We start from the raw sequence: 23,585 nt of genomic DNA, 5'->3' as shown, positions 1-23,585 counted from the left end.
TGCTCGACTTGAAGATACCCTCTCTTGTGATTCATGCAATTTAGTTTAAGCCAATTTCATGGGAATTGGCCATAAAATATTGCAAGCTGTAATCTCAGCATTCTCTAGCAAAATGATTTGCTGTGGAATTTAAATGAAACCACACACAAAAACACATTCTAAGCGTGTGAGTTTGTATGTGTGTGTGTGTGTGTGTGTTTGTATAAATATTCAAAAAGATTTTGCATGCGGCGCACATTTTGAATACATTTGACAATTTCTTCGCTTTTTATTGCAAGAGAAATGAGAAATATTTGCATTTACTTGAGTAGCAGCGACGCCAGAATGCAAAAATGTAATTTCCATGAAACCCAGAGATGCCCCATACAACTCCCCTCTCTCTGAAACACCCTCAACTTCTCCTGAAGAGCCCCAGCAGACACAGCCGAGCAGTCTGAGTAGACCCAACAGACCCAGCAGGAGTAAGAGTTCCTTCACCATCCCCTTCCTCATCCTCATCCTCATTCTCACCAGCCAAAAGTGGCTGCAAGTGCACAGGCATGCGAGTCAGCCACCGAGGATCTTCTACGCTTCCTGCTTCCCGCCTCTAGCTTCTCTATTATACCCTGTGCTTAGCTGCTAAAGGGTATGCAGGTGCCAAATAGTTGTGGACTAGCTGAAGTTCGAACGCATTTTGATAAGTTTGCAAATAAATAAATAAATAAACCTTTCTGTGACAACTTAAACTATTGTGAGTTCAGTTCAAGAAGAAACTAAGTCTAATATTCGTTTGGCATATTATAAAAGGTTTAGAAATTTGTTTAAGATGTTAAGATGTTAAGGGTTTTACATTATTACATTATTACATTATTCTTTATTGTAAAATTAACTGCCTACTAAAGCTATCACAGTATTCGAAATTATTGTATTTTATTTGTTATGTTGATGACAAATGCTGTAATTTTTATGCTCGGTACCCGTATGGTAGATGGGTATTATATTTCTGTGTCTCCATAAAATGTATGTAATAGCCAGAAGGATGTATCTCCGACCCTATAAGATATATAACCATGTCCGTCTGTCTGTCCGTCTAGACGGACTGCTATGGCAGCTGTATGATATAGTTTTCCGATTTAGACTATATTTGGCAAGCATATATAAAACTGGTCCAAGCATACAATCTGTAAGTTTGGTTTACATATCTTGAAAAACAAAAAACTTTTTCATACTATGTACTTATTTCTATCCTATCGTTTCTATGGCAGCTATATGATATAGACGTACGATATGGGCAATTTTTTTACTATGCATTTCAAATATTTTTTTTAGAATTTTGGTGAAAATTTCGTTACAATATCTGAATACAAGCCCAACCACTGTCCGTCTATCAGTATAAACACTTAAATCTTAAAACGTGTAAGAGAAAATATGGTATATTTTGGTAGGTAGTACTATATCAATATACCAAATATGTCCTTTGGTATTATTGGGCATTTTTTAAGAATAATAACGCACTGTTTTATATTTTTAAATCGGTAGCGAGTATTTCACAAACTCGCAGTTAATTCTTTATGCTGACTTTAGTTCTGAAATTATTCTTATTATTATTATCCTTAAATTTGGAAATTTCAACTAGATTGTTATAAAATTGCTTATTTAAATCCTTCACATATATTTGTAGTTTTTTAGTGTTTTTGTGGTAACATAAATATATCATTTGGTATATTTAAGAATCTTTGGTATATTTTGGTATGTAGTATGTAGTAGCATAATATTATATATAATATAATATGGCCCTCTTTTTTTATAGTATTTTTGTGGTACATCATTTGGTATATTTAAGAATCTTTGGTATATTTTGGTTAATAATAATCGAATAATAAATGGCTTTTATATTTTCTGCAATATGAAATGCTTTCGCAACCTACTTTACTTCTCAAAGTCTATGCTCTCACAGGGTATTTTCTAGTCCTCTATTCACTCTCTCTTAGTATCACTTGCTACTTGTTCAGATTGTCAAGCAGTAAAATTTGTAGGCGAGCAGAAGTCGTTGCCGTCGCAGTTGTTGTTCTTCTTGTTGTTGCTGTTGTTGGCGTCATCGTTGGCATCTATTGTGTGGGTTAGCGCCGGGGTTGCATTTGCATGCTGACAGCAGCTGCCTGATGTTAAAGTAGTTTCACTTTAGCCCTGCCCCAATCTCGGTGCCACATAACATAGTTGCAAGCAGCAAAACAGGCACGACGCTGCTTGTCGCATTGCATGAAATATTTGACTTTTGATTAAAGCGCCAACTCAAGTGTTCTGCAAGTCGCTTCTCTAGTCTCTAGTCTCTAGTCTCCAGTCTCCATTCTCTATTCGCTTCAGTTATAACTGTGGCCGTGCTTGCCACTGTGGCACTTGACAAGATTCACTTGTCTTTCAAATGCATTTCATATTGTGCTGCATAATTTTGTGGTTTTTCTAATGTGAAATGTGTGCGCGCAAAATTCTAAAGAGCTGACAACAACAACTGTGAGCGAAAAAATATATAATACGAGTCATAATAATAAAAAAGGAAACCAACAGACGTTGAGAATACTTTCCCAAGAACTGGCGCAGAAATATACATTGTCTGCTTGGTTGCAAGTGCGAATATTTCACACAAGCTGCTCCATCGCTTTTTATTTTGACAAACACATAGTACCTAAGGCTTCTACCGTCAATACAATTAATAACACGACAATTACCACATTCAACTCATCATAAATATTAGAATTAATTCATAAAACAATAAATTATATTTGCCAGTGTTGGACAACTTCAAAATGTTAATTAAGCAAGCCTGTGTTGTCCAGCACTTAAATTAGTGTTGTTTAAGCTCGATTTGCAATGTCAAATCAAGTTCATAACTCATTATCGAGGTTACAAACGACAAATTCAACACCAGACCCCTTTGGTTCCTAGCTTCCATCTTCAGACAAATAAATTAGAAAGAAAAAACATCATTAGTAATACTAGAATTAATGGAATAACTAAATAATCTCAATAATTGCAATTACTAGGACTGGACAATTTAAAAGTGATAACTGGGCAAGCTAGCGTTGTGCATCACTAAAATAATTGCTCTTACTAGTATTGGACAATTTCAAAATGATAATTGAGCATTTCTCAATGAAACCTCTTTTATCTCAACGATACCTTTTTCCATACTCAGTATAATTAATAACACGACAAATACAACTACAGAAATTTGGTTCACAGCTTCTAGTTAAACTTTAGAGAAACTAAGTCAGAAAAGAAGCATCATAATGCGTGTTTAACACTAAATTACATTTGCTAGTGTTGGATAACAGCGAAATGTTAATCGAGTAAGCAAGTGTTGTACAGCACTGAAACTAGTATTGCATAAGCTTGATTTATAGAGTTCAATCTAATTCATAGAATAACAAGTAAGAAAGTTACAGTCGAGTGTGCTCGACTGTGAGATACCCGCTACCCATTTTTAATAAGGGCAAAATATTGTGGTATTATTTTCAAAATATACCGAAAATACTAAAAAAAAATACTAAAAATATACCAAATGGTATGTTTGGTATACCGATACAGCACACCATTCAAAATATACCATAGACGGCACAATGTACCAGATTGTCGGCCAAAGCAACTAAGAGCCCTAGTAAGTGGGCGTTTTTGCCCATACAAAAGTATTTCTTTAATAACTTCCACAATTTTTATCTGATCGCAACCAAATTTTCAGGAATCATAACTACTATAGTAATTATAGTATATACCAAAATTCACAGCTCTAGCTTTAAATTTACGCTTGTTATTCGATTTTTTTGATTTGCGGGGGCGGAAGTGGGCGTGGCAAAAATTTGAAACAAACTTGATCTGCGTGCAAACATAACAAATGCTGTCGAAAAAAAAAATTATAGCTCTATCTCTTATAGTCTCTGAGATCTAGGTGTTCATACGGACAGACAGACGGACACACAGACGGACAGACACACAGACGGACAGACGGACATGGCTAGATCGTCTCGGCTGTTGACGCTGATCAAGAATATATATACTTTATAGGGTCGGAGATGCCTCCTTCTGCCTGTTACATACATTTCCTGCCGGCACAAAGTTATAATACCCTTCTACCCTATGGGTAGCGGGTATAAAAAAATTAAATTATACACTAGCTTTACTAGTGTTGGAAAACATTAAAATGCTAATTGATCAGCCAAGTGAAATTAGTGTTGCATAAGTCAAATCAAGTTCATAAGTCATTATCGTGGTTATTACACATGCACACACACTCGCATAACCTCTTCAGATGAACGGAAATGGCAAACGCGTGGAGGGGGGGAAAGGGGGGAAGGCGACGAAAAATTAATCATACGCTCTGATTGGCAGCACACTCGAAGGGGACTTGCATTGACTGCGCCGCGTGTGGAGCGAGGAGAGAGGGGGAGAATGGAGAGTGAGAGAGAGGAAACAAGTAAAATATTATTGCGGAACACAAAAAGCAAATTAATTTTTCATAAAAGGCAAACCGCGAGCCTGGTTTGGATGGATGGCTCCCTGGCTGCCCGTTGCCTGGCTGCCTGACTGTTGGCTGCCTCGCTGCCTGCCACCGACTGTGGCATGCTGTGTGGAATGGAGCGTCATCTGCAGCGCTTGAAGGGTGCCACCAAGCAAGCAAGCAGCAAAGGACTCAACACACACACACACACACACGCAGTTACCTTTTGCATGCAGCTCTGGGATCTGCCGCAATTAATTTCCAATGTGCGCTTTATGCGCCTCGTCTTTGCGGTTCGATGCCATCCTCGACCATCGCAGGTTTGTCCCGGTTATCCAGCAGCATCGCAGCATCGGAGGCAAGTGCACAGCAGCGTGTTAATTGCCACACCAAATAAGAAATGAACTGTGTGGCAAGCAGCAGCTGCCCATTGACTGGCTAATTTATGCTTTATTCCATTCGTTGCCCAAATAATTAGTCCCACTTACAAGTCACTTTCCGAATGGTTATCAATTGACTTAAGAGCATAGTTTGCGCCTCGAAACGATTGCAAATTGATGCTTTAGCTCAGTTGATTGTTGTCCTAAACATCAGCCAAGTTTTGCCATTAGAAATGCAGCGTTTATTTTTCTCTACCTCTTTCCTTTTCTGACATCACAATTCTTCTTTATAGAAGATTCCCTTTTCACTCTCTAGGCTATTCTGACAACTCTCTTGTGATGTTAGTTAAGCTCTCATTATTACTGTCTCATCTCTGTTACGACGCTGTACTTCTAAATATATCATTTTGAGTGACCCGCTTCAGTTAATATTGATCGAAAAGCTAAATAAAAGCGACGATCAAAAAACCAAGAGACATTTTATAACACATGTCATCTATTCCATCATTTGCCTCCTACACATTCACATTGTTGTCCCGATTTTAAGTGCTCAACTTCATGTCATGATGGGTTCGCTACGAATCGTCAGCTGAATAGAAATTCACCTTTTCTAAGCTGCTCCTGGTCGTCGTCAATGGCGAATTTCTTTTTGTGATTCCGATCTCTTGACTTTCTGTGATCAGTGCTTCTTTTTATCGAATCCCATACAAAATTCGCTATCCAAATAGTACTTTAAGTGAATTTATGCTTAGATACGTCTACTTTTTGCGGGTCTTAGTAGTTTTTGCTGAGAATCTGGTATATTTTGCACTCTATGTTATATTTTGAATGTAGTATTATATCAATATATCAGAATTGGTCTTTAGTATATATTTAATATTTTTGCGGTATATTAATTTGCTATATTTTACGAATAATACTGCACCTTTTTAAAGCTTTGTTTGGCAATCAGTTATATTTTGCATACTATGGTATATTTTTAATGTGGTACTATTTCAATATACCATTTTATATTTTAAGGGCTGACTATTTGGTATATTTTGCACTCAATGGGATGTATATGGTGGTATTTTTGCTGTAATACCGCAAATATTTTACCGCAATATTTTCCTTTTATGGAGTAGCGGGTATCTCACAGTCGAGCACACTCCACTGTAGCTTTATTACTTGTTAGTTATGAAATTAACGATCTATAGTATATGCTATCCTCAACTGTACAACTAAGTTCGACTGGAGCAGCGTTAAACGCTTGTTAATCTCAACTGCTGTTCGGTTTAGTCTTTGCTGACGTCACAGTTTGAAAACTCATTCGCAACGATTGTGTTTGCTGCCTGCCAAATTGAGCGCAAAAGCCTCGACAGCCAATTGAATGAAGCTGGCGACAATGCAAGGACGATGACAACAAGGGGAGAGGGGAGAGGGGAGGAGTGTCAGGTTGGAGGCTGCATCAGATCAGGTGGAGGCATCAGTTCCGTCTCGTTTCAGCTTGAAGTTTATGCTGTTTGACAGCTTTCGGTTGAGTATGTGTGTGTGTGTGGTAGCAGAAAAGTTCAAACTCGTCTGCCCAAAAAAACAAATGACAACAAATGTTCTGAACGCGCGGCGACGCGATGCCAAGCAAAGAGGCGTGGGAGGGAGGAAGGGAGGGGTAGAGTTGAGTATAAATCGAAATATTATCAAGATGCCGTTGGGTCTGGCGTGTCTCATCGCAGCAGAACAGAACTGCTGTTAAATTGCTTGCAAAGCGCTTTCCACGCTCAGAGCGTGAGAGATATGAAAAGAATTTTGGTAAACAAGTTTTTACCTACAGCAAAAGCTACACATGTAAGCACACTCTGCATACACTGAGAGAAACACTCGCAATAAACAATTTAAGTCGTCTCAGCTTAACTGTACACTGAAGAAAAATAACAGTTTCTAAAATCAAGAACATTCGTCTTGGAAATAAAGTTCCAAAAACCAGACAACTTAAGATCGAATTCTTAAAACTAAAAAAATTCGTGTGAAAAATACCAAATTGGCAAAATAAGACCAAAAATACTAGATATGGATTACAAAATTTTGGAATCTATCGAATTTCCTACGAAGTTTTTATAATTGACCAACCATCAGCAATCTAATAGAGGAAATCCTGGGTTTAAATACTGCCGGAATCGATGATAAGTATTTCGTAAGTAAAATGATTAACATACAACTGAATCACTGAATGTGCAAATTATAAATAATAAAAGAATTAATAGTAAATAAAAAAAAACAAAAAATACAATTATAATATTATTTTGTTTTTATGATCAAACTTTTGGTCTTAAAATTATACGATTTATCCTCTTATTAATAAAATTTTGGGCCTTATATAAAAAATTAATATTAAGATGTGTTTTCTAACATTAGATTTGATTTTCAAATTCTTGATGCACTTTTAGACCAAAAGTTCTGAGTGCTAAGAATAAAATGTTAATTCAAAAACTATTTTTCAGTGTAGCTAACGTTGTTTTTCGCTAGTTTAAAGTTTAAAGTTCTTGACGCACTTTTTTATATCAAAATCTAGATCTTATACCTTTTTTGTTCCTATGCAGTTAACGTTATTTTTTGTTAGTGTTCATTAAGCTTTTCATGTTCTTGACGAATTTTTAGATTACAATTTTAAGTACTAAGTTTTATAATATTTTTTTCAGTGTAGATAACGCTGTTTTTCGTTAGTGTATGCCAATATGAATATGTGTAGCTGTAGCTCTATGTTTATGGGAAATTTATGGTCTCTGTCTTTGTAATATTTGGTTGGGCTTGAATTTCATTTGCTCTCAACACAAGCCTTGGGCTACCCCCAAACTTTACTCCTCTCTACTCTACTCCACTGCATGCTTCACACTCTTCGTCGACGGCGTAAGTATAAATAACATAAAAATGAAGCGTATTCAACCTCAAAGTTCAGTTGGAATAAGCACTCAATAGATCTTTCTAACCAGCCCAGAGAATGAGAGAGGCAAACTCAAACTCAAATTCAAAGGCAACTTTCGCATTTCATGTGCATACGAAATGGCCGCCGGCTGCCGTCAATAGACGATGAATTTAAATATGCCCCAAATTGAGTATTGGGCACGTAATAAAAAGCATAAAAAACCGAAGCGATAGAAAGGGGAGGAGCTGAAAGCAGTTTGGGCCATGGCCAGTTGGAACGGCCTCGGCATCGGTGTTATGTATGGCATCGTAAATAAACCCTTTTTTTACTTAATCCAAATTCGTCCCCGGGGAACAATTTGTTACACAATTTAAAGAAAGCAGACGAGCAAAAAAAAAAGAGACGGAAAAGGAAGAGCAGAGAGAGAGAGAGAGAGATGCTCCAGAGTTTATACTTGAAGTGGCCGAAGCTGGACAGGCGCTTAGATTTAGCCCCAAGCTGAGCCTCAGCTGTCTGTGTGCGTGTGTGTGTGTATGTGTATGTCCGGGTGTGTACGAGTGTGTGTGTGTGTGTGTGTTTGCCCTTACCATTGGGGCCATGGGGTCAGTTTCAGCTAAATGTATCTGCATACATTGTCCCTTTTTCCGCTGCAATATTTTCGCCATAAAATATTTATGTATATATTTTTCGTTGTTCCGTCGTTCGTCGCTCCTTTCGAGTAATAAGGTTTTAAATTTCTATTTCGAAACACACATTTTTGATATGCTTACATAAAGAATATGCAGCAATAAAATGAGCAGATGAAACGAAAGGATAGCCGGCAGCCTTTATCCTTTTTCGTTTTCCTTTCCTTTTGGTTCCCGAAGCAAGAAGAAAAATCACAGAGAATTCTACTATTGATTACAAATCGTATTTATAATCACATTAGTTCGCTAAGTACGAGTTTCAATATTCATACTTAACAGCAAAATACTAAACCACAAAGCGAATATTAAATAACTATGTGCACTTACTATATACTATAGCTTGGAAAGAACAAAAGAACAAAAGCAAAATAATACACATCTATGATAAAGCAATAAGTAATATACTAAATAATATACTAAATTCAATGGAAATCACAAGGAAGCTGATAAAGCAATGAGTGACATTTCTAAATTGCTCCTTAAGCATATTTATAAAGAACCGATTAAGATTTGAATAAAAGTCTAAGCAATACTAAGCAAAGAAGTAAAAGCTTTGATGCATTGAGCAAACAACTATATAAAAACTTAAAGCACAAACTTCAGAGATTAATCTAAAAGCCACTTGCAGCAACATTATTAAATTGTGTTTTAAGCATATTCAGAGGAAATAGTAGAGTTAATAGTCTAAGTAAAATAAAGTTAAAGAAATCTACTTTATCAACAGAAAAAGTTTTCAAGCGTCGTAAATTAAGAGCATACTAATCTTCAGAGATTAATCCAAAAGTCCCTGCAGCAAAGTTACTAAATTGCGTTTAAAAACTTACTTAGATCGAACTGATAAATCTTCACATAATAGTATAAGTTATTTAAAGTTTAATAAATTTGATAAGGCAAGCAGAAATAGCGTTCAAGCCTACTCAAATTGCATAGCAAATATCTAATAGTTTAAAATTCACATACTTCAGAGATTAATCTAAAAGCCACTTGAAGCAAAAGTACTAAATTGCGTCTTAAGCATATTCACAGGGAACTGATGAAGTCTTCAATACAAGTGTTAACAATATGAAGCTGAACAAAGGTCAAGTTTACTCTAAAAGCTTAAAGCTCAACGAACTCATTTTTGAGATTAATCCAAAAGCCACTTGCAGCCTATAAGGACAATAACAATGGTCATCAGCAACTTTAATAAGCACACAAAAAACAAGTGATCAAGTCAAAAACAATGCCGTAAATCGATGCGGACTTTCAAAAATTAGCGGAAACGGAAGCCAATCAGCAGTCAACGGAAACCGCATTGTGCGCCGCAGTACTTCAATTTCGTGGCTTCGATTATGATGAGGCGGCTGGCAGGCTAGCTGGCTGGCTGCCTTTGACCTCTCACAGTTTGAGTTCCAGCTACAACTGCAGCGCAGCCTTTGGATTTGGATTTGAGTTTGGGTTTTGTGGTCAGTGGCCAAAATAATGGCCAAGGGCCAAATTACGTTTCCGCCAGTCGACAGCGCAGCTTTCGCTTGGCCGGAAATTGTGAAAAATCAACTCGGTCAAAGGCCACACACACAGTAGATTGAAGTCGGGAGGGTCAACAATTGAGTTTCGTAAGGAGAATTAATGCTTAACGAGCTGATTTCAATATATACTCGTACTCGCTGACTCGCAACTTGAAATGTTTCACTGCAAAATATTGAATTGAAAATGCCCAAAGTTCTGCTGAGCGAAATGTCTGTGAATTTCATTATGAAATTCCATAGCATTTAATTATGCCAGCGGCATTTTAGACCTCCCTCCTCCCCACACTTCCTTCACTCCCCCTTCACGCTTGGAAGTCGCCTTCATTTCGACAATGGAATTTGAAATTATACGAATACCCAAATACTCATAGTTCTACTCAAACTCGACTCGCTTTCCTTTCCTCGCTTCGTCCAAGTATTGATCCCAATTGCAGTCGACTTTCGCTTTGCATAATTTATTCAAGAATTTGGAGTACAATCCTTTGAAATTGATTGATTTAATCGCACTCATTAGCTAATTTAGTCAATATTCTTGACAAACTTGAAAACTCAAGTTTCATTTCATTACATTTTGATTGATCTATTTGAATTAAGCAACTCAAATACTTAGCGGACGCAATTAATTAATTGAAGAAAATTTAAAATTATATCTAAATGAATCTATTCATAATTAACAAATATTGATATAATATTGCAGTATTCCTAATAGAAAACGATTAGCGTATTAACAGCGAAAGTCTCATGAGAATAATAATAATAATAAATATTTATATACAGAGACTAATAATTTCCTCAAGTCTATCTCATAGGGCTTAATTCCATTTGAAAAACAAATTTGAAAGTGCTCGTCTGTAAGAGTATTTTACAATTTTATTAAAAACAAAGCAATGTTAAAATATACTATATATATATGCAGAAAAAATACTGAAATATATAAATTGATATACCAAATGATTCTAAAATATACCAAACTATGAGATATCCACTTCCCAATTTTAATTAAATCAAACCCATTGTTATACCATATAAATACATCATAAAAATACTAAACCATAAAATTAACATACCAAACAATACTAAAATATCCCAAACTTTAAGATAACCACTTCCCAATTTTAATTAAATCAAACTCATTCTTATACATACCATATAAATACACCATAAAATACTAAACTATAAAATTAGCATACCAAACAATACTAAAATATACCAAACTTTAAGATAATTTATATTAAAACTGAATCATATTAAAATATTCCATATAAATACACTGAAAATACTGAATGTATGAAACTTATATACCAAAAATAATAAAGTATACGAAAAATCTATATTTTGTCTTTGACTTACAAGCCGGAAAAGGTTGCTTCTGTCTGTCACATTCAGCACAAAGTTTGAATACCTTTCTGCCCTAAGGGTAACAGCTATCTAACTTTTTTGCCCTCTAATTTTATTAGATTTGATTCTACTCCATTTAAAAAAGAACATTAACCAATTGCAGTTTTAAATCTGAATCACTTTCGTTGAACATTTTGAGCTACTTTTAGTGCAACTTGGTTATCTTTTATGGCGTGCATAAATTTGCATTTAACCGCAAAGGGCAAAAGAGAGAAGGAGAGAGAGAGAGAGATGAAAGATCTCTCGATACCGATAACATGCATCTGCTTGGGAACTTGGAACTTGGAATTCTCGGCAACATTTGGTAGCTTATCGAGCATTACGTGATCGCACGTATGCGCATTCGTTAGCCTTAACAAAGGCTGCGTGCAAATCCCCCGAAAAACAGAGCATAAATTATCCCCACGCAAATGTTGTAAAATATAGAAAAGTGTCCTGCAGACCTGCATGACCACGAGGAGGGTGAAGCAGGGGGAGGTGGGGGAGTAGGTTTGGGGTCACGTGGCACGTGAGAAGTTTGAGCAAATGTCGCAGCGAAAACTAAAAACTAAACTGAACTGAACTGAACTGGAAGCTGAGGGCAAACTGTTGCGCCAACATATTCGATAATTAAATAAGGCAACAAAATGTGGAGAGTTTTGGATTTGAATAAACACGCGAATGCTATTTAACTTACAGTTAGAGAGGAATAAAATCGAGGAGCAAGGAGGAGGAGGAGAGAAGCGACTCTTTGCCGTTGAAATTAAATAAGTTAGGGCAAACCGCTAACGAGAAAGGTGTCTGGCACTAGGAATTAATGTGGCGGTTATGTGAAGCCTCTGGCACTGGTGTTGCACAACCGCAGGGAGACGGGGGGGGACAGGGGAAATAGGAAACGGGATACGGGATGCGGATGCGGGCCGGAAGGCTTCGCAGCGACGGCGCGTAAAATTGCAGGCGGTGCACACACATGTGTTTCAGGAGTTTAATCTGTTTAGGCAACACGAACGACTGCCGACAACTTGGGAAAACTTCTGCAGCCGCTGCTCGCTGCTCTGCTTCTTCTTCTACTTTGGTGGCAAACAAGGTAACACTAACTTTACCTGGCAGCTACCACAACAGCTGCAACTTGACGGTGCGAGGTGAGAGCACATTCACCATAATGTACTAAACGCAGCAACTGAAACAAAATGAAATACAAGGCACTTGCAGACGTCTGCACTGCCTGTCTATGTTTTCCCACCCTTCCCTTCCCATCCTTTCTTTTTGGGGTTTGGCCTGGCTAAAATAAAGCAAGTTTTTGCCAGCGTTGTCAGAAAAACACTTTAGTGCTGCTCGCAACTAATTGCCAAGACAATTTATAGCTGCTGAAAGCCTGAATAAAAGCTACTCAATTATCACAACTCTATTTAATCATTAATATCATATATTTTGAAAGTGATAGTATATCAATATACCAAATGTAGCCTTCGGTATGTTTTAGTATAAGATATCAACACTTTCGTTAACGGCTTAAAGTTTGGACTACTTTAAATGAAAATCACATTCATCCATTCAAGCACTTAAGAGCATACGTTAAAAGGCAAATGAAATGTATTTGTTATGTGTGCTATAAATTTATATTTTCTTAATATAATAAGCACTATTTAAGCCGATAGTCTATTAATTTCAAAGCGCATTGAATTCCATGTTCAAGTAATATAAAAAGGAACTCTTTCGCTATTATCTTTCTTTCAACAATTATCAAATTTCGAAAAGTATTTGCAACATTACTGAAAAATCATCTGTTAACAAGTAAGAAAGCTGCAGTCAAGTGTGCTCGACTGTGAAAAACCAGCTACCCATTTTGAATAAAAGTAAAAAATACCAAATTAATATACCGTAAAAGTACTAAAAATATACTTTAGGCCACATTTGGTATACTGATACAGTCTTCATTCAAATAAGTAAGAAAGCTACTCTCTGCTCAACTGTTAGATATCCGCAAAAAATATACTACAAAAATACTAAAAAATATACCGAAAGTTATTTAAGGTATACCATACTAAGATTCAAAGTAAGTAATCGTTTTTACCTTTACAAAAGTATAAAGTTTAGCCGGTATAAGAATGATTAGTTAACAACTATTCACTGATTGTGTTCTGATGATGCTCTAAGTTCACGAAAGAGATTAACAAAGAGTTTAATTTTTTTTACTTAGCATTTGATAACGAGTATTCGAATATCTCGTTAGAGTGGGGAGATGTAAATGGGCTAGTTGTTGGCGTTAATTAAAGTAAATTTTCAGCAAAAATTTGTAATTCCGACAAAAACAAATACGAGGCAATACAAAGGGCCAGAACAGAAGCCGCAGAGACAACATTTTTGACTGAATGATTGTGTATGTGTGTGTGTGTGTGCTTGTGTTTGCCATCCAGCTGGCAAATGCAGGGAAAATGCTCGGAAAAACTGTGGAAAACTGTGGCAACGAGCACAGCAAATGCCATCAGCCATCAGGCAGCCAGGCAGTCAGTTGTGTTTGCGCAGCCGTGAGTAAAAAATTCAAAAACATAAACGGAAATTACCACAAAATAGAAACCACAGACCTTATACACCCCTCACACACACACACACAGCAGTTGTTGTTGTTGTTGCTGTGGCGCAATCTAGCAGGACAATCTTTTGATTAACATTCTTGGCATTTTTGGGGGGAAATTAGTTTTTATGTTTATTACCTGAGCCATTACATCGCATGGAAAATGAACTTGTTGAGAGCAAAATTCGCTTATACATTCATATACCCTCTAATCATAACAACGATCAAAGCGGGTCGCTTGGCAAAGCATTAAGAGAATGTATTGAATATTTCGCTCTTTTCATAAATCAACAATTGCAACAGCAGAAATATTTAATTGAAATAGAAATTCAATTTGATTAAAGTCTACACCGCAATTGCAACACCAGAAATAGAAAAAGTAAAGAAAGTAAGCAAACTACAGTCGAGTGTGAGATACTCATTTTGAATAATAGCTAAATATACCAAATAATATACCACAGAATTAACTAAATATTCCGAAGGCCATATTTGGTAAAACCATAAACCCTGAATAAATTATAAATATGTATACCATACAGGTGATTACTCCTAAAATATACCAAATATACCACAAAACTACTAAAAATATATTGAAGGTCATATTGGATATATCAATGCAGTACTATATTAGAAATTAACCATACTGGTGATTAAAATAAAATATAAATATACAAAATATACCACAAAAATACCAATATATACCAAATGCTATATTTGGTATATCCATGATTAGAAATTAACCATACAGGTGATTAAAATAAAATAAAAATATAAAAAATGTACCACAAAAATACCAAAATATACCGAATGCCATATTTGGTATATCGATGATTAGAAATAAACCATACAGGTGATTAAAATAAAATATAAATATAAAAAATATACCACAAAAATACCAAAATATACCGAATGCCATATTTGGTATACCGGATATACTTTATTATAAATATACCATGCATGGTTATTAATCCTAAAATATACCAAAAAATATACCGAATGCCAAATTTGGTATATCGATGATACTGATACCCCATAGATGTGAAAATATACCAGATTGTCAACTAATGCATCTGAAACCCCACTTGTAGCAACTATTCCATAATATTCGTCAGAACATTTCGCTGACTCAGCCCATAAAGGGTAAACGGTAGTTGAAAAACATTTGCCAAGCCAGCAGATGATGCTTTAAACATTTTATTCAGCTCTTCAAATGATATAAGCAACTTCAATGGTCGCCGTTGGCCGGTGAGCCAAAAGAAATGATCGCAATCAATAAGTACTTTGTGGAAGCTGCTGTCGAGTCCAGACTCGGTTTAATTAATGCAAATGGTAGCAGCTCGGTGATTTTGATTTTAATTTAGATTAGAGACTCTTATTATGTAAATCGAAACGAAAACGAAGCAGAAGCGATGAAGCGAATACAGCTCAAAGAATTCAGCTACAGCTTCGAGATGTTGTGCGTTCAATTAAGCAATTAAATGTTGTATGTCAAGTTCGGATTATAATAATAATAATAATAATAATAAGCAGAGAAGAAGAAGGACATTGTCATTGCCACATGTTGTGCGAATGCGAGTTCATTTCCAAATGCCAGTCGACAGTTTTAATTAACTAATCAAAAATACCAAGCAAGCATTTCCCCCAAACTCTCTCTCTAATATTCTCGTTTATTTGCTCTTGGCCAAACACATAATTCAATTTTCATCTTTTCTGTAATCGCATTTAGAGTTCTGGGTGCACCTTTTAAGCCTGCTGCTTGCTCGTAAATCAGGTGGAATTATTTGTCACACACACAGACGAACGAATATTCATTTTACACCTGTTCCCTAAAATGTAACTAAGAGACTGTGGCCCAAGGCCATATTTTTGGTAATAACCAAAAGTACTTGTAACTAAAAATACACCATCTACATGGAGGAGACTCGATTATATCTTTGGCATTGATTAATTTACTGCATTTCGAATGCAGCAAAATTTCAAATTTACAAACTGCAGCTGCTAATTGAAAGCAAATATTTAAATTGCTTTCTATGCAGCTGCACTCGATTGAATGAATGTTTGTAATGAGGCATGAATCCTTTTTCAATTCATTTCACACAAAAGTTATTTACAAATTTGCTGTGACACGTTTGATATTGAATATGACAGCCAACAGATTAACGTAGTTCGATGATTTCGTTTAAGTTGCTGCCCCAAAAAGTATGCTATAAAAACAGCCAACAGATTAACGTAGTGCAAAACTTTTTCTACCCTAAAAAGTATGCTATAAATATTTGACATTGAACGATAATTGACAAATGCGTAGACTTGTTTTTTTGTTCTCTGAAACATTTTCATACACTTTGCACACAAAAGATAATGTCAACTGAATCACTTACCCCATTTCAGTTGCTTGCGTAGAATCAACAAATATTCATCGTTCGGTTATTTTTTTTGTTGTTGCATGTTTTGTGAATTGTTTCAATTTGCATTTAATATGCAAAATGTTAAAAGCATTTCGCAATGATGATGATGATAAGCAGCCAGCCAGCCAGCCAGCCCATTTTGCATTTTGCACCTGCAATAAAAACAATATCATGAAATAATAAAAAAAAAAAACAAGTTGCATTAAAAGTATTACACATTTGTTTTGTTCCCCTCATCCCTTTCCCCCCTCCGCTCCCATAAGCCGTGTGTACATACATAATAAAAGGAACAAAGCGGAAATGCTTTCAAGTGTAATGATAAATGAACGCAAACTCGGAACATAAATCAACGGGCGGGAGACGTCAGAAGGGGAACTGCCTAGGTGTTGGTTGTGATTGGGAGGTGTGTGGTGTGGGGGGCATGCACCTCAGATGCTGTTGCTGATGATGGTTTAAGCCCAACTTCAGCGCCAAACTAACTACAAACAGGCTTGCTCCTGTCCATGCTCCAACCTCACTCCACTTTTCCCCCTCTGTGGATGATTTAAGCGCTGCTGCTCGACTCCAAATGTGTTGTGGGAAATATGCATAAAAGCAACACCGACAAAAACGACAACAACAGTGAAATAAAGAGCAGAAATATTATATATATATATATATATATGCACATATACATACATATACGATAGCTGCTGCTTCATACGCATATCGTACAATATTTTTAATTTTTCACATTTTTTGCAGCAAACCAAAAAAAAGTAAAGCGCATAAAAAAGCAGCAGCTAGTGGAGTGGTTGACTTCAAAGATACCCAGCACATTGATAAAGTATTTTTGAAATGTCGATATTGTATACATATAAGAATTATTTGCTGTTGTTTTAATACTATTTAATTCTCTTTGTAATTACTGGACAACTGAATTAGAAATATGTGTGACTTAATCATTTTATAATCATATAAGAATAAACGTGTTTATTGTTCCTTTTCTCTTTATTTTTCTTTTAATATAATATTTATAATTTGACTTGTTAAAACCATATGGCTGTTGACTTTTGATTTCAATTGTTAATTCTTCTTTGAAATTATATTGGTTTAAGGTAAAACATTTGGATATTTGAATAAAGTATTTGTGTTGCTGAAATTGTTATTTCTTTGGTCATTATTATTATAATAATAATTAATAATAATTTATTTTATTATTATTTTGCATAACTTTTATTATTTATTTTGTTATCTATTATAACTCTTATCTCTTAACCAACCAAGTTGTGTTTTCTTTTATAATTACAGGGCATAAAAAACAAATAGTTAAACGCGCTGGCAGGCAACGACAAGCAAAAGGTGCAGCTGCCACACCCACCGAGCAGATCCCGCAGAGAGTTCGCCTACCACAAGAGCTGACCCGCTTGCCGCTTCCACTTCCCGCTACCCACTTACATCCCCTACGGAACCCGCAGGCAATAGAGAGAGAGAGAGAGAGAGGCGGGCAGGAGGTGGGCACCCATGTGAGCCATTGCACACGTATTCCCATTCACATTCCCATTCACCATTCAGCATTCGCCATCGTAGTCTCTCGCATTCGCATTCACATTCACATTCGCATTCACATTCAGATACTATGCGGAGTCGTTCGTTTCGGGTTGAAACATTTTTTTCGAAATTGCATTGTGAATAATGTAGTGTTAATTCTCGAGAGTGCCATGTTCCCAGTTTTTATGGGTTTAATGCTTTTGTTTATTGGTCCGCTGTTGCATGAGGCAAGGTCCGAGAGGTGCCACGATGGGCAGCGACTGTGCCACAACAACAACAACAACAACAACAAATACAAGTGGAGTTTCTGCTTCTGACATTTGATAAGAAAATGCATTTGGCTTTCACTTTTGTCTCTCTTTCTCTGCCTTGTTCTTTTTGTGTCTGAAGATTGCTGCTGCGTTTCGACTTTGCATTTGACATTGCTAACAAATTAAATTTTCATTTACCTTGAATCCATATACTATTAATTGCTAAATAATAAAAGCAAAGCAATGTCATAAATATCGATGGCAAATGACAGCAAAATGCTCAAGTTTTTCCCCTAATGGCAGCTCAACACGAGACAAAAGCTGTAAATTTTACACCACATCCGACTAGTCTATACTCTATACAAAATGTAATATATAAATTTGCAAGAAATATTATTCAAATTCCACTGAAAAAACTTTGCAATATTTTATTCAATTTGCCTTTTTTTCCTTGTGAGTTGAGAGCGTATTCAAAATGGGGTTTCAATCGTTTATTTTATTCATTGAAAGTATTCACTTGTATCTTGTCCTGCATAAAAGAGAATTTATGAGACTGTCCGGCACTTAAATCGATTTTTTATCGCCTTTCAACACGACAAAACTCGATGTTGTTGTTGTTGTTACTGTTGTTGTCGCTCTGAATAAATTACGAGTGAGCTACTAATGGACAATCAATAATTATGATTGACAATATTCCCATTCACATTCGATATTCGCAGTTGCATTGGCACTCGAAATCGGATTCGCACATCAATTAATTGTTATTCGGACACATTTTGAAAAATATGCCACTCACTGAATCATTGAATATATGAGTGTATTCAACGAGCAACGAGTTGATTGATTATGCGAACATTATGCACTCTTAGTCTCTCATTGAAAAGCGATTGTTTCAATTTTGCAATTGCCATATTTAAAATATTTACAATTTCATTCATTGCCATTGAATGCAATGCGTCCCTTTGTCCGACTCATTAACCGAACTCCATTCAGCTTCAACTCTCCAATTGTATGCCAAAAGTATTTGCCACAAAATAGTTACAACACATATTTACGCACACACAGACGCACATCAGTGGAGCACTTTATGCAATGTCAACTATAAATTGCATTTCAATAAGAATTTTCAATTAAATATTTGCTATTTTGTGGCTGAATATTTGTTAAAGCCATAACTCGGAAAGCAGGCTAAGGCAGAATATGCATGACTATCGAAATACCCTAAAGAATACACTTCGAATCGAGAGTGCTCGACTGTAAGATACCCGCTATACCTATACAATAAACTGAAAAATACTAAAATGTACCGAATACTATAGTTGGTATATCAATATTCTGTTATATTTAAAATATACCAAATCACTAAATACTGAAAAAATACTGAAACCTACCGTATGATGTATTTGGTATATCCATGTAATATGACATTTAAAATATACCTAGTCAGTGTACTAAACATACTAACATATTCCAAAGGCTATATTTGGTCTATCAAGATAGTATTAAACTATTAAGTGAAAAACTCGCCTGATTGGTAGATAATTATACCTTTAATAACTTCTATTATATTAGGCATCAATATGCCTCTATCTTAGCTTCATCCTTCGCTCTTTACAGGGTATTGGCGACTCGCAATTAAGCTGCTTTTGTCTGTTCAAGTTGTATAAAGTTTTTGTATTTAAGAGCTCAATAATAAAGTCAGCGATTAAAACGTGTATTCTCTTTGAGTAACATTTCGAAATTTGTGGAATTTCCTCACACATACATATACATATGTATATATTCTGTGTGTGTATGACATACTATATATATATGTATCTATATACTATAGGCAGCATATGGCAGACAGTTGTTCAGGTCGTCGTCGTACAAACAATTTTAATAATTTCGTTTTATGAAAATGGCGCTCGGGTTAAATGATACGAGAAGAATGCGAGGAAGCAAAACTCGTTGCGTTTTATGTTTTTGGCACATCCCTTCGCCCTTCCCCCTCTTTCTTCCCTTTCACTGTCATTGCCATGTGTGTAATTTAGTTGGAGCGTTAAGAGGTCACAAGGAGTAGCGGCTTCTTTGGCGAGAGCTTTTCAATCATTTTGAAAGCTTTCAATGCCGAGAGTGCGGTGGAAATCCCTTTTGATTCCCAGCTGCCGCTCACAATCTAATCAGCAAAACTCATACTCGGCAAATCTCTTTTAAATGAGCCACTAATTGCAAACTCTAGGCTAATAATACAACCCACTCTCGGAACTCTTGCCACCATCATGCCCGCACCACATTCGGAAACTAATCAAAAGGACGTATATGAAGGGAGATTGGAGATGGGAGAATGGAATAGAATTTCTTTGGCTAAGAAGCAATTATCGCAGATAAACCAAAAAAAAAAGAAAAGAATGAAATAAGAGTAGAGAAAAAGAGTTTTTGCGGCAAGTTTCGGGAATAACTTTTGGCTCATCCCATCCCCCATCTTTATCACTGTTTGTGAAGCACGTTTATCAGTGGCCAAGTTAAGTTTTTACTTCTCTGCTTCTGCTTCTGAGTCTGGTTCTGCTTCTGCTGCTGTCTTTGGCCTTTGCTGGCTCATTGTTAACTTTTCTGCCTTACTAATGGCTATCAGAGATAAGTCCGACTACAACCCAAAGTTTTATTTTGTAAGCAATGTTGTTAATCTGTCGAGTGTGTGTCGAGAGGGGAAAGAAACGTAACGTATCTATACCCAGAGGGAGTGCTTTTAAAAAGTTATCAACAAGCGCTCAGCCAGAGATTCAAGTATTCAGTTAAGACACACACACACATGTAAAGCACACACTCACACACATTTGCATGGTGCTAATCAAGTGGAGTTGCATGTGTGTGTGTGTGTGCCTTGATTATCCCAGAGAATTTGAAGCCCAAGTCACCTGCTCTCTGCTTTTCTTCATCATTTCCTTCCACGCCTCCTTTTGCTGTTGATTAATCACCAAATTTCTGAGATTACCTAATTTTCACATTATGCTGTCGAGATTAAAGCGAAGCTGAAGGCTTTCAATTAGCAACTGCTGTTGGCTCTTTTATTAATTCATTAGCGTAATCCATTCCTTAACTCAATTATTCAAAATAATTTTAGGTAATATAAGTAAATAACTTTAATTTTTTTTATGAAAATATTATTGAACATTATTTTAGTTGTATTCAAATTTAAGTGAATAAAAAGAATAAAAAAGTAAGCTAGAGTGGCATGTGCTCGACTATAAAATTCCTGGTAACTATTTTGATTAAAAGCAATGCGGCAATAATTTCAAAACAGATTGAATTAATACTGAAAACATGCAGAAGGGTATATTTTACGTGTAAGATATACCAGATTGTCAGCCAAAGCAAATTAAACTCATTGTAAGTAGGCGATGTTGCCCATAAAAAGTGTACCAAATTAGTATACCACAAATATACTAAAAATATACCATAGGATATATTTGGTATATTAGTACATTCATAGTAAGTAGGCAATTTTGCCCATAAAAAGTGTAACAAATTAGTATACCACAAAAATACTAAAAATATACCAAAGGATATATTTGGTATATTAGTACATATGGGTAGCTGCTATAAAAACTTGGGAAGTAATTATTGTAAAACCTAAAAATACATTTTTGTGCCTAATAAATTTCTTTCGAATGTGAATTAATACATTAAATAGATTTTCACCCGTAATAATTCGGCATTTGCAACAGCTTAAAATACATTTTGCTGTACCGAAAGCAACTAAATCAGCAGCTGAACATTAAAGTAACTGCAATATTCATTTATTTTTGCCGTTCATTTCAACTTCACTCACTCGGAGGCAGTCAAGAGCCGGAAATACAAGAATTCTCCTTGGATGTGATGTGTGTATATCAAATGGGTGTGCGACAGAGAACGACAGAGAGAGCGAGAGGGGGCTTGTGTATGATGAGATTATTTGAATTACCTTTGCAATCAAATTGACACCACATAGACGTAACGTTCCGGACACTCAGCTCAGGAAAAGGCATGAGGAAAAGTCTGTCTGCTGTCAGTTTCTGACTGACATTTTACATAATATGTTTGTCGACTCAGTCTGAGTCTGGATTTAGCTCTATAATTCAAATGAGATATTTCCAAGGCATCAAGCAGGCTGTTAATTAGCAGGTATTTGTGTCTGGCAGTCGTTATAAGATTTTAGTCGAGCAATGAGTGAATACACATTTAAAATGTCGCAGCTGAAATTTGAAGAGAATTGCAACTTGTTCGATTTAGCAGCCACCGAAAATCTCTTCTCCAAGTTGAGTTGCAGCGATAAAGCCAACAAACAGCGGCAGCAACTCAACGAAGAATCTTTTTTGAGTGGCATCGAGAGATTCGTCAACGAAGACGACGAGAGTTCAAAAAGATTATCGGGGTTGGAGCAAGTGCAGCGTCGCTCAAGCATCGTCTATGAGAGTGCGCAACTGAAGGCGGCAGCTTTACAGAATCTGCTCAAGACTTTTAACTCCAGTTGGCTCAACCAGCAGCCGAAGCCAGTGGCAAGCACAGTCCAGCAGCGTCCAGCACCTCAGGCCTATGGCTTCAAGGAGATTTACGAACGGAAGAAGCAGCAATTACTGCATCAGTGTTTGGAACAGGAGCGATCTCAACGTCAGTTTCACAGTCGTCCGATGCCCAATTTTCGGCAGGTGCACGAGCAGCATGCAAACAAGCTCGTCGTGCATCGCATCACTCATCCCGTGAGTCCAAATGTGCTCAAAAAGTCGAGGCAAATGCTGCTGAAGCGCGATCAAAAAGTCGAGCAATTCATTCAGCAGCGCGAATTGGATCAAAGACTAGAACAACAGTTACGTCCCAGAACCAAACCCGTGCCCAAGTCAAGGCCAGCTCCACTGAAGCCTCACAATCGTCCGACTATCGCACAGTCGCTTATGAAACCCTTTCGCCTCTCCACAGAGCTGCGCGCTGAGCAGCGCAAACAGTTCAATGCTCAGTCTCAGCTAGCTCAAGAGAATCGTCGTCGAGAACTCGAGGCACAGCGAAAGCGAGCTGAGCACGAGGAATATCTCAAGCAGCGACAATTGGCTACGTTTCGAGCTCGTCCAAATCCATTTCGAAATCACTAAGCTTGGACCAAGCTACAGTTCACTTTATATCTTTTGTTTCTTGTTTGGTTAAATTGTTGTTTCCGTTCAAATTATGTTTAATCTGTATAAAAATGTATACTATATGCATAATATAGTCGAAAAAATGCTGATAGTGAAGTTATTTGTTGAAATGTAGTTCTGCAGTTTAAAAAAGTAAGAAAGCTAGGGTCGACCAAGCTACAATTCACTTTAGATCTTTTGTTTCTTGATTCGTTTAATGGTTGTTTCCGTTCAAATTATGTTTAATCTGTATAAAAATGTATACTATATGCATAATATAGTCAAAATAATGCTGATAGTAAAGTTATTTGTTGATATGTAGTTCTGCGGTTAAAGTAATTTGAGCGATAAGTAAATTTAAAGAAAAAAAATCTTGT

General features: G+C 36.3%; 1 protein-coding gene across 1 annotated transcript; it reads left to right on the top strand.

Annotated features, from left to right (window-relative positions):
- The first annotated feature begins 22,199 nt into the window (after positions 1-22,199).
- On the top strand, positions 22,200-23,303 carry LOC133848420 (trichohyalin). Its single transcript, XM_062283978.1, has one exon. It carries the CDS (start codon positions 22,267-22,269, stop codon positions 23,185-23,187), a length of 921 nt encoding a protein of 306 aa, XP_062139962.1. The 5' UTR covers positions 22,200-22,266; the 3' UTR covers positions 23,188-23,303.
- The last annotated feature ends 282 nt before the right edge of the window (positions 23,304-23,585 follow it).

Source organism: Drosophila sulfurigaster, chromosome 2L, assembly GCF_023558435.1.
Source record: "Drosophila sulfurigaster albostrigata strain 15112-1811.04 chromosome 2L, ASM2355843v2, whole genome shotgun sequence".
NCBI lineage: Eukaryota > Metazoa > Arthropoda > Insecta > Diptera > Drosophilidae > Drosophila > Drosophila sulfurigaster.
Note: the sequence above shows the minus strand (reverse complement) of the source record. Positions and strands in the feature narration are given on the sequence as shown.

Excerpts from the sequence above, each read along its gene's own strand:
- LOC133848420 (XM_062283978.1), top strand. The coding sequence starts at position 22,267 with ATGAGTGAATACACATTTAAAATGTCGCAGCTGAAATTTGAAGAGAAT.